The 15,889-nt window shown below is 42.8% G+C and overlaps 1 protein-coding gene across 1 annotated transcript in view; it reads right to left on the bottom strand.

Annotated features, from left to right (window-relative positions):
• Window positions 1–15,889, bottom strand: part of abcc5 (ATP-binding cassette, sub-family C (CFTR/MRP), member 5) — a 34,270-nt gene that overhangs the window by 1,632 nt on the left and 16,749 nt on the right. Inside the window, exons 7-27 of the mRNA XM_017465785.3 lie at window positions 15,325–15,498; window positions 15,088–15,235; window positions 14,841–14,989; window positions 14,638–14,745; window positions 14,087–14,428; window positions 13,540–13,611; window positions 13,295–13,419; window positions 12,844–12,916; window positions 12,427–12,630; window positions 12,054–12,197; window positions 11,053–11,149; window positions 9,791–9,975; window positions 7,881–8,027; window positions 7,631–7,760; window positions 6,628–6,910; window positions 5,086–5,272; window positions 4,745–4,834; window positions 3,682–3,871; window positions 3,230–3,389; window positions 2,376–2,454; window positions 2,147–2,260 (exon numbers count right to left, since the gene is read on the bottom strand). Of these exons, the coding sequence (XP_017321274.3) occupies window positions 2,147–2,260; window positions 2,376–2,454; window positions 3,230–3,389; window positions 3,682–3,871; window positions 4,745–4,834; window positions 5,086–5,272; window positions 6,628–6,910; window positions 7,631–7,760; window positions 7,881–8,027; window positions 9,791–9,975; window positions 11,053–11,149; window positions 12,054–12,197; window positions 12,427–12,630; window positions 12,844–12,916; window positions 13,295–13,419; window positions 13,540–13,611; window positions 14,087–14,428; window positions 14,638–14,745; window positions 14,841–14,989; window positions 15,088–15,235; window positions 15,325–15,498 (3,201 nt within the window). The remainder of the gene's footprint in view (window positions 1–2,146; window positions 2,261–2,375; window positions 2,455–3,229; window positions 3,390–3,681; window positions 3,872–4,744; window positions 4,835–5,085; window positions 5,273–6,627; window positions 6,911–7,630; window positions 7,761–7,880; window positions 8,028–9,790; window positions 9,976–11,052; window positions 11,150–12,053; window positions 12,198–12,426; window positions 12,631–12,843; window positions 12,917–13,294; window positions 13,420–13,539; window positions 13,612–14,086; window positions 14,429–14,637; window positions 14,746–14,840; window positions 14,990–15,087; window positions 15,236–15,324; window positions 15,499–15,889) is intronic.

Below are 15,889 nucleotides of genomic sequence, written 5' to 3'. Positions count from 1 at the left end.
TTTTAAATGCCATTTCATCATTTCTCCTCAGAGAATCCTCATCATTAAGCAAAGGTGAAACCTCATAGACTCAGTTGAAGATAATTAGATTTGTTAAATGCTTTTGGAAGAAGAAAAAAAAAAACAAACAAAAAAAACCCACCAATCAGTAGACTTTATGAGCACAAATTTCTGATGCATTTATTTTTCAATATTTAAGATTAGGTTTCTTTAATTGTTAAGATTTGTTTTATTTTGTACATACAGCCGACATACTGGCGTTATTCTGAAGACTAGTGAATGAGTTAGCTAGGCTAGATGACAATCAAGCAAATTAGTCTGAATATTAAGTAAGCGACACACATGATGTACAAGAAAACACGATTCATCAGACCAGGCCACCTTCTTCCATTGCTCTCTATCACAGCCAGCCTTAACTTTTTTCAGCAATCTGTGCTAATGTAGGTCTTCTGTGGGATCGGACCAGATAGGCTAGCCTTGTCGCCGATTCACGGGTTGTCCTTGCTTGGACCACTTTTGATAGGTACTAACCACTGCATACAGGGAACACCCCACAAGACCTGCAGTTTTGGAGATGCTCTGACCCAGTCGCCTAGCCATCTCAATCTGTCCCTTGTCAAAGTCACTCAGATCCTTGCTCTTACCCATTTTTCCTGCTTCCGACACATCAACCTCAAGAACTGACTGTTCACTGACTATCCCACTTGATGGATGCCCTTGTAACAAGATAATCAATGGTATTCACTTCACCTGTCAGTGGTTTTAATGGTATGGCTGATCGGTGTAAACGTTGCTTTGTGCACAGGGGTATCGTCCAGAAGATACGACCATTAACTTATAAAGCACTAAACGGTCTCGCGCCACGGTATCCAAGCGACCTTTTGGTTTTCTATGATCCGCCACGCCTACTTAGATCAAAAGATGCAGGGTATTTGACGGTACCTCGAATAGCGAAGGCTACAGCAGGGGGAAGAGCTTTCTCTTATAAAGCTCCACAGTTATGGAACAGTCTTCCAATTAGTGTTCGGGACTCAGACACAGTCTCAGTGTTTTAGTCTAGGCTTAAAACGTATTTGTTTACTCAAGCCTACCCTGACTAGACTTTCTGTTACGCTAAGCACAGTCTTAATAATCTTTTCTATCCCTTTCTCCTTCTGTCGAGCCACACACAATTTTATGGAGATACTAGAGATCCTGATCCTTTCTGCTCTCCGGACCTGCCTGATCCGTTTCGAAAGCCCTACCTCTGGACGGAGCTCTCATCTACTCCAATTCCAGATTGCTGGGACTACGGCTGCTTCTAAAGCCAAACAGACTTCATATAAAACCATAATGAACTTTTTCACACCATATGTTGTTACTCAGATGAGGACGGGTTCCCTTCTGAGTCTGGTTCCTCTCAAGGTTTCTTCCTCTTAACATCATAGGGAGCTTTTCCTTGCCACCAGCTTGCTCAATTAGGATAAATTCGCACTTTTAAAATCTGTATACTGTGTTTATGTTTTTGTAAAGCTGCTTTGAGACAATGTCTATTGTAAAAAACGTTTTACAAATAAAACTGAATTGAATCGAATCGTCATGCTGGAACAAGTTTGGGCCCTTTTGTTCCAGTGAAGCGAAACTGTAATGCTACCGCATACAAAGACATCATATACAGTTGTGTGCTTCTAACTTCATGGCAACAGTTTGAGGAAGGGCCACGTATATGGCTGTGATGGTCAGGTCATACTTTAGGCCACATAGCCACGTAGCTTAGGGGTTTCTGGCAGAAGAACAAAAAAATGTAATAAGGAAAATGTACCATGTCATGTTATAGTGATGTAATACATTAGTCAAAGTCCCATGACTAAGAAGCGTGATCTCAATCGAGCTATTCTCAAGAATCAAGAATCATGCAGCCCTACTATATAGTTCTTGCTGTTATGGTAAGTGCATTCCAAATGAAAAAGACCCTCCTTCTTCTAACCCCTGCTCCTTGAGCTCGAGTGGAGAGTGTGATGCAAACGTGCACCTTATGAGCGGGGAAGTAAATCTGAGCAATACTGAAATGCAGGAATGGTCCTGAGTCAATTTACGGTGGCCACAAAGATGGAGGTCAAGGTTGCCAGACCCTTATTTAAGCAGGAGGACATTTGGAAAAGCTTACCTTGCACTGTCTCAGCAGTGTTCTAGCCACACACAGCAGCTGCCTCTCGCCCACTGAAAAGTTCTCCCCGTTCTCCACGACCTCAGACTCCAGCTTCAAGGGCAACTGAGACACCTGTGCACAGAGAGGCAGGACAGCAGTAATGTAGGTGTAATCTAGGAGAGGTGAAAAGGCCGAGAGAAACTAAATGACTGATTGTGGGCGGTCTGCTTTCAGCCTGGTGACTTACACACTCCTTCATGTGCGTCCTCTCCAAAGCGTCCCAGATCTGCGCCTCTGAATACTGGTTGAATGGATCGAGGTTTGATCTGTTCGGAGGAAATTTTGAAATATTTAAGTGAGAAATAACATGCTTGGGGGCATACTGTTATAAGAAAATAATTAACCATGGGGTCGTGTGGTGTATGACCGGCCAAACGTGAAATATTTCCATATAACAGCGCATCCCAATGTGCCACCCTTATGCCATAGCAATTTGCCAGCGATTACGATTACTAGATTGACAGGTCATACTATTTATAGTTACTTTTAAGGTTGCGTAACATCCACAAGACAAGTAAGTTCCTGTTATCACTTGCGTTATAGTAGCTTTTCTTGCACCAGCCCTTTTCTTATGGCTTGTCATATTAACGAGAAATACAAGAAGGTACATTCCGCAGTCTTTGAAAGTCCTCGGCCATTAAAAGGTACGGGCTGTTAAACTGCTGAAAGCGGAGACTCCTTCCATGAATGTTAAATATGTTAAGTAAATGGCTCCTTTACCAACATAAAGCTTCTTCATATCGATAATTTGGTCTGAATTTATTTTTATTGGCTAAATAACACATTTTTCAAATCTGTTTATCAAGCTCTGATTATGTGGCAGGTCCATCATACAGTACAAGTCCCTGTGAATGACAGGTTACTACAGAAACAATATTAGAAGGAGCGCATTAATATGAACAAAAAGATAAAAATTTACACCTTCTGACCGATCAGATTCCAGAATTCAACAGCGCTGTGGTATAATTAGAAAATGAAGGATTTGAAATTGTTCAAAGACTTGAAATAGATCCCTGGCAGAAGAGAAAAGTGAGCACAGACCTGACAGTCCCACCGAAAAGCACGGGTTCCTGCGGAATGATGGAGAGCTTGCTGCGTAAATCAGCAAGGCCGATGTCGCAGATATTAATACCATCGATCTTAATGCTTCCACCGCACGGCTCCACCAGCCGGAAGAGAACCACGCCTAAGGAGGACTTCCCTGAGACAGAGAAAGAATAAGAGCTCACGTGAGTGTGGGGTTTGTGTTTGTCAAGATTTTGCCGTGATTACATAGTAAACTTTGTACTCCATTAAGAGGTTTGAAGCCGTTGTTGAAATTTCTTTTGCTCGGGTCAAAATGACTTCAACTTTTATATGTACGAGTATGATATCAAAACGGATCAAATCATGACAATACAATTTGAAATAAGACTGGAGAGGATTTAAAGGCTAAGCACTTACATGTAAATCTCAGTATGTCGTGGATCTGTGGTCTGATAACGAGCACTAACCTGAACCTGTTCGGCCCACGATGCCAACCTTCTCCTTAGGCCGGATTGTGCAGGACAGTTTCTTCAATACTACAGGAAGGTCCTCTCTGTATTTCATTTCAACGTTGTCGAACACGATCTCTCCCTCCTGTGGCCAGTCTGAAGGAGGGGCTTTGTTCTTCACTCGCGCAGGAGCCTCCAGTGACAAAGACTGGAGAAGCAAGGGACGAGAAATGATTATCGGGTTTGAACAAGACTTGTGGATTTGTAGTTTTAAGATGGTATGTACAGTATGTAAACGGAATGATGAAGTTGTAATGGAATGAGATGATTCACCAGGAATTTCTATCATTAAAATTATTAGTAAAAAAAAAAAAACAACAACATGGTATTGACCCTTCATTGTAGGCCTATTTAATCGTTGGTTCATTTAGGTAAAAAAAAAAAAAAAAAAAGGTCAACACTATTGGCCTATTTGAAAACTAAAACGTAGCTGAAACGTGATGTCGGCTGAAATTAGACAAGTATATGTAGTTACCTGATGTCATATAGAACTCTAGACACGATAACAAGTGCATTAATATAAACCTGTGATTCGATTTACTGATTTGAGAACAGCTCTCTGGTATGATTCGTATTAATGATCTTGACAGATGTGACCGTGAACGTGTCGCGTCGTTGTCTGTTTCAAGTGTGAAAACGGAGTTGAGACGAGAGCACCGGCCGGACATTACTAATGCGAGATGGGGTAAGGGGGCGGGGTTTCCATGGGGTCAGTTAATATCAGAGTTTAACACACCCCATCAAAACTGTTTGAAAGACCAGATTCATCGGTCAATTTTTATTGGATGGAAAAAAAAAAAGGACTGCTCTTTTGGCATATGTTTGAGTGATAACGCGCACCGGTGTACCACAACGTTAAAATGCAGAGTTCCTACACAAAATGCATGAAGGTTAGCAGGTCTGAAGAGAACATGGAGTCATGGCAGGGAACAAATACTGATTACAGATTAGTGAACATGGAAATACTGTACTAGTCATGAATGAGGAGTGTGTTATAACTAAGCAAAACTCTGTTTAATACCTTAATGTAGTGGTGGATTCTCTCTACTGAGGTGAAGCGAGCTTCTGTCTCGGAGGCAAGGCGGACGGTGAACTGGAACAGACCGGTCAGCTAAGGGAGACAGACACAATAATTATGCATGTGCTGCTCTTTGGGACTAATGATGGGTTAATTTTTTTATTTTTAGATTGCCTGAACCAAATGAAACCCATGGCAGTCTACTGTACTATAAAAGTGCTATAATACTACAGAATAAAGAAACAAAATAAGCACTCTAACCAAACCCATCCGATCTAGAACACGTTTATCCAAATCCATAAACGTCTATAGACTTAATCACATTCCTTGCTTTTCGCACTCACCTGAACAGCGTAAGATATTGCCAGGCCTGCGTATGCAGGGGGGATCTGCCCATGCATGAGGACAATCATCAGTGCTGTGATGCTGATAAGTGCGACACTGATCACATCCAGACGCACAGCGAGCCAGCGCATTGCACAGCTGAACAGGTAAAACGGAGCTTGGTTCTGATCCAGCAGCTCCCGATACCTGAGGAAAAGCAACGGAGAAGAAATGGAATCAATCAGTGTGGATAAGGTTCTGCACTAGTGATCAGATATTTAATCATTCATATTCAGTAATCGGACAATGGGTTCAGAACCTATCCTTAGAACACTTGACTTGTAGCACGAATACAACATGGACTGGGCACCAGTCCACGACAGGGAGCCACACACACACACACACATTCACACCTAGGGACAATTTAGAGTAGTCGATCCACCTAACTAGCATGTTTTTGGACAGGGGAGGAAACTGGAGAACCTTAGAGGAAATAATGAAACGCCACACAGCTCAGACTCAAACTGAGGACCTTTGAGCTGTGAGGTGGCTGTTACCCCTGATCAAACAGGCATTATTTTAAATCCCAAGCAACTGTTGATCCTTTTGTCAGCCCCTTAACCTTCACCTGATCATCTACAGTAGAGAGACAAAAGCTTGTGTACATTTGACCATCACACTCATACAGTATATGGTTCTTCCCCAAACTGATGCCACAATGTTGGAGGTGCACAATTGTATAGGATGTTCTTGTATGCGGTAGAATTACAATTTCGCTTCACTGGAATGAACATCCCTGTGCACAAAGCGATTTCTATCTCCGTCAGATTGGCTGGCCAATTCCTCTGCACAGCCCTCTTCTGGTCACCCCACAGATTTTTGATTGGATCCAGGTCTGGACTCTGGCTGGGCCATTCCAAAACCTTGAACTTGTTTTGGTAAAGCCATTAGCAGAAGCCTTACGGTTTTGTGCCTGGCATTTGGAGCTATTCATTATTCCCTCCACACCGATTAAAGCCCCAGTTCCAGCTGAAGAAAAACAGCCCAAGAGTATGATACTGCCGCCTCCTCCATGCCTCACCGTGTTGATGGTGTTATGGTTCAACTTTGGTCTCATCAGACCATAACACAATATTCCACATGGTCGTGGGAGATTGGATTGATTTATCATGGGCATCATGTATGCAGAAGAGGGCAGATAGCGAGTTCTTCTGAGTGTGTTTTGCTGCCCTGTGCTGCCTTGAGCAACATTTCACAAGAACACATCATGTGTCTCAAGGAAAGCATGTGTTTGCTCTACCCTTCCAGTGTTCTAAAAATACTATAACTGGCAGGATTGTAAATGAGGTATCGCTCTAAATATTGCTCCCAGTATTTAGATGTTTTCTTTTTAGACACTAGGTATTAACATCAAATCAAATCAACCTTGATTATTCTTGAGTCTTATAAAGAATATGTTGAAGAGAACAACTCTATGTCATATGAACCAGTAAACCTCAAGCCTATTAACTGTATATAAGAACAGAGTGATAATATCTCAGAGGTTTCAGACTGAGCCTTACCTGCTGAGGAACTCATCTCCCTTGCCGTAGGCCTGCACTGTGCTCAGGCCCTGGATGCTGGAGACGATGTGGGAGAGGAAAGGCGACTGCGTGACGTTGTCTAGCCGTTTGAGCTCACGTATGAAGACCCGAGAGACAGCGTGCAACAAAATGAAGAGGAGCACCAGTGGGCCCACAGCTACCAGGAACCATGGGAAGATACTGCTGATCACACCCAGGCAGAACACCACCAGGATCACGTTCTGGATGAACATCTCTGTCTGGAACGGCAGACGTGTGTCCACTGAGATGAGAAAAAGACAGAAAGCATTAAATGACAAGAGTGCAAGAGTTTGCTAAAGATTTTCAGTCCATAAACCTAGTTCAGCTGAAGCATTTGCATTAAAAAAATTCCATTGCAACAAACAAGTTGTGGATGGAACCTTTGTTTTTATCTCCATTCTGGGGACAACCCATCCATTTTCCAAATCACTTTTCCTACACAGGGTAGCGGGGGACACGGGAGCCTATCCCAGGGAACTCAGGGCACACGGCAGGGGACACCCTGGATGGGGTGCCAACCCATCGGAGGGCGCAATCAAACCCACATTCACACACTATAGACAATCTGGAAATGACAGATCGGCCTACAATGCATGTCTTTGGACTGGGGGTCGGAAACCGGAGTACACAGGGAGAACAGACAAACTCTGCTCACACAGGGCGGACGCGGGATTCAAACCCCCAACTGTGGGGACTACCACCCAGTTCATAATTTTTCTGTTACTCTAGTCACATTACCCCTTAACCAAGTCTGTTTTGCATGACATTTATTCATTGCCAGACTCTTATATAAAACATGACTTCCAATCCAAACACAGAGCTGACTAGTAGACTTTAGGGTCTGGCTCAAGGACCCAACATTGGCTTTCCAGCAGGCCTGGGAATAAAATTTACTCTGAACAAATTGACGAAAGAAGAAAAAGGGCAGTTCTCTTGCATTTGTAACTGAATCAGGCCGTACCTTCATCCATGTCTTTGGAGAATCGGTTGAGGATCCGTGCCGTGGGTGTGGTGTCAAAGAACTTCATAGGGCTGCGAAGAATCTTCTGGAAGAGATCATCATGAAGCCGAGAGGAGGCACGCAGCGTTACCTGGCAAAAATATTGAATACAGGTCATCAGAGAAGGCAGGACAAAGACACGCTATGCAAAACATTCTATATATACGTATATATATATATATTTTCTACGTTTAACCTAACACAAGCTCACCTTGACAAAGATGATTCCTCTGAGGAGTTTAAGTAAGAGCATAATGCCCATGGACATGGTGTATATAGCAGCATAGTACCGCATCAGAGGGTTGTCCCGCATGCTGTCACTCACCATCGAGCTGTTCCCCACAATCACAGTGGTGTTCTGCACATGTAAAAGGAGTAGCAAGACAAGACTGAGTCACATGTAGGCTCTGCACTGTGCCTAATTATGCCCACTGGTAATTACATTATGTAATATTGATGTCATGCTTTAACACGCACACGGCCAGATCGCATGTCCTGTAAAAACCAATGACGTTATCACTTATCCAGTGGAAGAGAACTCCCTCAGTCTGAAACCCTGACAATGTTTCTTCTGCATGTCCTCTTGTATAGCCAATGAAGTATTTACATGCCCAGCTCCCATTCTACCTGCTTTTGTATCTGGGCAGCATTACTTCAAGGCAAGGCAAGGCACTTTTATTTGTAAAGCACATTTAAAAACATCACTGCTGACCAAAGTGCTGTACAATCTAACAAAATTAGACAATAAAATACACAAACTGACAAGAAAAACACACAAATGAATAAGATTACATTGATCCAAACCGTCACATGGTGATGCAAACACACTGCTCACAATAGCTGTACCAACAAGTAGGCAAAGATCTACACTGTTTTAACTAAATATATAAAGTTACAGTGCATAGTAGTTTTTGGGAAAAAATAGGGGGGGGGGGGGGGGGGGGTCATACAATTATATACCAATCAACCAATCATGTGGCAGCAGCACATTGCATAAATTCATGCAGATACAAGAGCTTCAGTTAATGTTCACATCAAACATCAGAATGGGGAAAAATGTGATCTCATTGACTTTGACCGTGTCATGGTTGTTGGTGCCAACAGACCGATTTGAATATTTCAGAAATTGCTGATCTCCTGGGATTTTCACACATAACAGTTTCCAGAGTTTACACAAAACAGTGCTAAAAACCAAAAATACAATTAGTGAGTGGCAGTTCTGAGGGTGAAAATGCATTGTTGATGAGGCAGGTCAGAGGAGAATGGCCAGACTGGGTCGAATGGACAGGAAGGCTAACTTAAATAACCACTCTTTATAACCGTTGTGAGCAGAAAAGTATCTCAAAACACGCAACACATCAACTACAGAAGACCACGTCATCAGGTTCCACTCCTGTCAGCCAAGAACAGCAATCAGAAGCTACAGTGGGCAAAGACTCACTGAAACTGGACAGAGAATTGTCACCTTGACATATGAATCCAGATGTTTGCTGTAACATGCAGACGACAGGGCCAGAATTTTTTCATCAGCGCCATTAATCCTCGGACCTAACCTGCTTTGTGTCAATAGTTTAGGCTGCTTCTGGTGGTGTAATGGTGTGGGGAATGTACCAGGATCTCAAAGGAATGTTTACAACACCTTGTGGAATCCATGCCGCAAAGAATTGGGTCTGTTCTGACAGCAAAGTGGGGTCCTATCCAGGATCAATCTGGTGTTCCTAAGAAAGTGGCTGGTGACTCTGAGTCACCCCTGACATTTTGTAATAGCGAAACTGACTCAGATTTGTATGCTGTATATAGGGTGTTGGGTTGGAACTGGCTGGAAATTTGTGCACACACAAACACACACACCAACTCAGATTGATCAAACATCATGACACCCTGACTGCAGACATGAAAGAAGGTTAGGTACACAGTGACTGGCAAGAGCCACAGCCAATCGGGAGAAAGCGTGAGAGTGAAAAGTGAAAGAAAACGTTTCATACTACACTATAAGAGGAAAACTGGTTCAGGAATTATGGAGTATTAGCTTTTAGGAAAATGACATCAAAATTCACAATCATTCAGGGACTAGACACAAACAGCTCCCTCCCACAATGCCACCAGGTGATGTTCTCTTACCCCACTGCCCTGCTTGATCCAGTAGCTGAGCCACCAGTTACTGAAAGCAGTGCTGCCCATGTTGAGGATGAAGAGGGCCAGGATAAAAAGGAAGACAGGCACGCCACCTAGAGCCTGAATATACACTCTGTACACGGCACAGGGGACTGAACCTTTACCATGCTCTTCGGCTTGCATCAGCGGACCTGCAGGAAGAAGAAGATTGTGAGATATTTGTCTACGACACGTCTCCATGTTAAACAAACCGTGTTACGTGTGAATTAGGGGTGTAAGGTAATGCCACTATCTGTATCTCCATCAATGTAGTGCTCAAAATTATTAGTGGCTTAGTGGTTAGAACGTTCGCCTCGCACGTCCATGGTTGAGGGTTCGATTCCCGCCTCCACCCTGTGTGCGCGGAGCACACCTGTTCTCCAGGTGCACGTTTCCGTGCCCGGGTACTCCGCGTTCCTCCCCAAGTCCAAAGCTGACTGGCGTTTCCAAATTAGTGAGTGAACGGGTGTGTGAATATGTGTATGCTATTGTGCCCTGCGATGGTTTGGCACAAAGTCCAGGGTGTCACCCGCCTTGTGCCACGAGGATGGGCTCCAGGCTCCCTGCGACCCTGTGTAAGATATGCAGTCCAGATGGATGGATGGATTGATTGATGATGCCCACAATGCCCTCCAAAATACTGGAAAACCAGTAGAAAAGCCAGCACAATCATTGATATTAATTCTGGCTCTGACAAGTCTTTCTCACCTTTCTGGCTAGTGTTAAAAAAAAACATCATCACGATTGTGTTTCTCCTATTCTTGTCTGTATTTGTACATGTTCAGAACACAGTATCTGTACAGTACAAATAATGTAATCATATGTAGTTACATCCAAAGTGAATGCACCTAGCATGCTTGGAAAGTTGACGAAATGTACTGTATTCAGAAAATTAAATATAATCAAGAGTCTATTTTTTTTCCTCCCAAGAATGCTGCGAGCTACAATCTCAAACAGCTTGGCCAGTAAGTCACAGGAAATGATCAGTGATGTACTCCGTGTTATCTCCCAGGATTATAATGTTAATAGTTAAAACCACAACAACCAAAAATCTGAGATACAGATGTATTTCCCCAAATTTAGAAAGTGTTCTTGGTGATCTAAATTCAAAAGCATCCTGGCAGCAAAATGGCTTCAGGCTTCAGGAAATATGGAGCTGAAATATTCCTGGTACGGATACTGTTTGTGTGCCGTGTTTTAGTGACTCACACCTTCAGAGCTGCACCTACCATTGTCCTTGCTGGGAGGTTTCTCCTTCTTCACAGATCCTGCTTTGGCATTTTCACCTCGTTTCTTCAGAGAACTTCCAGCATTCTTGTTTGGCAACTATGAAAAAAAATCATAAGATTATCATATATTGTGCGTTTTTACAGGCATTCCAGTCATCCGTTTCTAAATAGTTCTCAGAGATGACATGAACTCGCTTTGTAATGTCAAAAACCAAGTTTGAATTATCAGAGGATCACACCATACCTGCCATAACTACCTAAATGACACGGGTAATGGTAGTTATTAACAACAAAGTTTCGGATTGTTATGGTAAGTTAGACAGGTTTGGCTACTGTTAAACCTGCTGAAATGTCAGAGGACATGGGAGGTGTTTCTGATCGTCATATTCATGCACTGTCAAGGGTCTTGGAATTTTTTTTTTTAATGAGGTTAAATTTGAAGAGATTTTCTTGGGTAAATTTTGTACTAAATTGTTTTTAAATAAAACGTATTAATCTAGGTAGATTACCTTTAATATCTTAAATATTCAGTGGTTTATTTACTTGTTGTTCTTTTAATGCCATGTCAGCGTCAATGGTTATTTTCATGGCAAGATCAAGGTAGGTAAAACAGGACGTTCCAGAAATTCTTACAGTATTACAACAATGACACCTTACAACGTTTCAACCGTGTCAAAGGTTCAGTGGTATAGATTAAGCGTAACGTCAGAGCAAGCACCGAACCTACAGTACATACGGTATGTTAGTACACATGCTGCCAATGTTCTGTGTAGTTAGCCATTAAATTCAATGACAGACAGACGTATCCAACAGAAAATTCACTGAAATGGAAACAGAGTAAATAACCTTGCTTTACTGTATGACGCACACAATATAAATACCATGAGGGGAAGATATGTTCCCCGCTGCTGTCTTTTCCATGTTCTTCCATCTGGGTTATGATCATTCTTGCAATCACAGATTTGCCTCTCAGGCATGTCAACAAGGTCGGCAGGTCTTACCTCAATAAAATGAGTGTCTCCCAGCTGCAGGTTGTTAAACATGGCTGCGTAATCTCCATTCAGATTCATCAGGTCTTCATGGCTACCCTGTTCTGTGATGCTCCCCTCTCGCATAAAGATCACTTCATCGCAGTCCGCCAAGTACTTTTGCAAAAGAACATAACCGTGTATGATTAAAACACAACATCTTTATTAAATTGTGTCAAACTGAGAAAAAAAAAAAAAGTTAGTTCGTTTACACAAACTAGTGCAGTATACCTCAATGGAAATTTGTTTTGACTACGTAGATCATGACAGCCTGGATCAAACCAAGCAACAAGCCTAGGAGCCGACAGTCTCCTGTTCAAGTCAAAAGTCTGAATAAAGTCCTTACCTGCAGCTGGTGAGTGATAAAGATGATGGTCTTGCCGCGCAGCTGCTTCTTAATTACGTTGTTAAAGATGTGGTTGCTCACATGGGCATCTAGAGCACTGAGGGGGTCGTCCAGAATGTAGATGTCCCTGTCACTGTAAAGCGCCCGAGCCAGACTGATCCTCTGCCGCTGACCACCGCTTAAATTCGCCCCTCGTTCACCAATCTAGTGATAGAGAAAAAGAAAAGCTTTGCTCTTCATAACATACTCATCAGTCATAAAAAAAATACTATTATACCACAGAGCTGTTGAATTCTTGGATCTGATTGGTCAGAAGGAGTTGATTAATTTATTATTATTTTTTTAAATAACAGAAGCTCTTTAATACATTTAAAATTGAAAGTTTAGATGATTCGTTTATTTGTCTTAACGGCTTACCTCGGTCAGGTCAGAGTTAGGAAGTAAGGTCAAGTCCAGTCTCAGAGAGCAGGCACTTAGAACTGCCTGGTACCTAAGGCAACCAAAAACAGAGGACTTATTATGGGATGGAGAGGTGCTGACCTAGAAAATGACATCTCTGCTACAGCTTACAGATCGAGTCTCGAGTCTTAATTACTCTCCACAGTTAACATATAGATGATGGTGCAGCAATTAAGCAACTTATAACACGAAACTACAAGAATACAGATGTCATGGTTTCTAGAAGCAGTCTGTCCAGCATCACGGCAGTCCAGTCGGATTTCTAATATTTTTTCAGCTACGTTAAAAGTATTTTAAAAAAAAAAGTAAAAGTATTTTTTAAAAAAAAGTATAGTATTTTAAAAAAAAAAAGTAAAAGTATTTAAAAAAATTTTCAGAGAAGCCTTTCTTCTTTGGTACTAAAACTCACCTTTCTTCCTCATAATCCTTCCCGAACAGGATATTGTCACGCAGTGTCGCATTAAATATCCAGGCTTGCTGGGCCACATATGCAAAGTTTCCGTCAACCGCCACCGTTCCCTCTAGAAGAGTCATCTAATCGATAGACAGAACAGTGTCTTACCCGTGTCCTGGGACTGTCTTATTGTTATCTTAATATCAAGCCTGTACGAAATCATCGGTTATGACTGGGTAAAAAGAGACAATAGCGGTTACCTGGCCAAGGATGGCAGAGATGAGCGAAGTCTTTCCACTGCCAACACTTCCACAGATACCCACGAGCTTTCCCTGCAGATGACACGATGAAAATAAAGACACGTTTAGGACAGACACACACACACACACACACACACACACACACACACACACACACACACACATACACCAGAGAGGAGCTCCAGGATGCCTTGCCTTAAACCATAAATGACGCTACACTTTAACTGTCCCTCTGAGGGACGCATAAAGGTTCTATTATGTCAAACCGTAGAACATAGTGTTTCACTATCTGAACGAGTTCCAAACTGAATCCTTTTAGGAAGCCAAGAACCTTTAATTATCCCATAAAAAGACCTTCAAAGAACTCTTTTTTCGAAGAGTCTACAACTACTGTGTTAAGAGTAAGGACTGAGTGAGGACTTCTTCAGTGTTGTATTGAATGTATGCATGTATGTATAAGATTTGCAACAATTAAGAAATGAATCAATATCCTGCTTCATAAAGTGCATCTACTAGGAATTTGGTCTTAGTAAGATATCATTTGAACCTTCTGTATGGAGAGGTCGATACAATGCAAGGTCCGTTGCAGCCGCTGGCTAACGGTGGGTACAGGCAGAGTGTGGTCTTCTGCTCCCAAGGGTATATCTGTCAACAGCTGTCCATGGTGTTCCTCGTCCACCATCCCACAATGGCCGGAGTCCTCTTTCCGGTATCGTTTCTTGCGTGCCACTCTCTGACTAAGTCCAACGTAGGGAGTGCCGCGTGGTGTAGGCTGGGCGCTGTGCCCGCCCGTCTCCCAGGCCAAACTCGCCCCGCACAGTTCCACAGATATGTGCGCGCTCTGTGGTTGCTCACGGATTGTCCTAACCTCAGCCATCAAAAGAACACTCTGGAACATCACACAGATGTAGACATTTGCAAATCGTTTCATAAATACATGTAAATCTATATGTGTATGTGTACATGTATGGGTATTTCTACTCATCAAATCCAAAACCAAACTGAAACTGAGCCAGAAAGTAAAGATAAAAGAGCAAGTGATAAGAAGTGATAGAAATGACGGCTAGGCGAAGAGAAAAGAGGAAGGACAATGCTCACCTTGAACCGCTCCATCGCAACAGATGCTTCAGAAAGAGACTTGACTGAGAAGGGGGTGACTTTCAGAGCAAAGGTCATGGCATTGAAGATGGTCACAACAGTAAATGCCTGGAGGAGGACAGATGTTCAGCATTCCTGCAGATAAAATGCTCAGGACAAGTGCAGTGTCTTTGTATTTACGATAGTGGGTTAATAGAACCTACCTGAGCAGCAGTGAGATCATAACCTAGCAGCATATGGGTGGAGAAAGTTGCCACACTAGCAATGACCACGACGATGGGAGCCACGCCAACAGTTATACTCTGGAAATACCCTGTTCGCTCCAGGATTTGGCGTTCTTCAGCTCTTATTCCTGCAAGATTACATTCAGCGTGTTATGCAACTGCAATTCCAACAACAGATAGAAAGGCACTACAACCCCCCCCCAAAAAAAAAAACAACGACCCTTACTTCGCAGAACTTGGGAAAAAGCCTTCACCCAGGCGTACATCTTTATGAACTTGATGTAGTTCAGGATCTCGTTCATTTTTTGAACACGCCGGTCAGTCACAGCGACTCCCTTCCTCCTAAAGTAGGCAGTGAGTCTGGAACTGAACATCTATAAAAATGGGATGAACAGAATCATTATAATAAAAAAACTCCTCATGAAACGGTGTTCAGGAAACGACTGTATGCAGAGCTACTCACCATCATAGGGTAGAAGAGGATGAATACCGCAGAGCCTAGTAGAGATGTGGGTCCAAGCACTGAGAGGTTGTAGGCCATCCCTAACACGGCCACCAGGGGGCCTCCCGCCAGCAAGCTGCCCATGGCTGCCGCCTCAAACATGCGTTGGCCGTCGCTCGAGCACATGTTGATCAGCTGGAAACATTAGTGCATGCATATGTATATTGTAGAACATTTTACTATTCCTGCCATGTTGGCTTCTGCACAGATGTCTGGATTTTCAAATGGGTGGCAACCTGACTGACCATCTACAACTACAGACGGGTGACCAAATAAAGGAGAAAACAAATCTAAACTGTTTTGGTAATGTGTCAGGCCATCACAAGCAACCGGAACAACATCAATACGCCTTGGCAGTTGATTCTACAAGGCTCTGGAACTGGATCCCATTCCTCCAAATCATATTCCTTCAGTTGGTGTTTTTGATGGTGGTGGTGGTGTAGTAGAGTGTGGTCTAACATGTCACTCCAATGTCTCCCACAAGTGCTCAACTGGATTAAGATTTAGTGATTTAAAGGCTTAAAGT

This window comes from Ictalurus punctatus, chromosome 4 (genome assembly GCF_001660625.3).
Source record: "Ictalurus punctatus breed USDA103 chromosome 4, Coco_2.0, whole genome shotgun sequence".
NCBI lineage: Eukaryota > Metazoa > Chordata > Actinopteri > Siluriformes > Ictaluridae > Ictalurus > Ictalurus punctatus.
The sequence above is the reverse complement of the archived record's forward strand: the minus strand, read 5'-3'. Positions and strand labels throughout refer to the sequence as shown.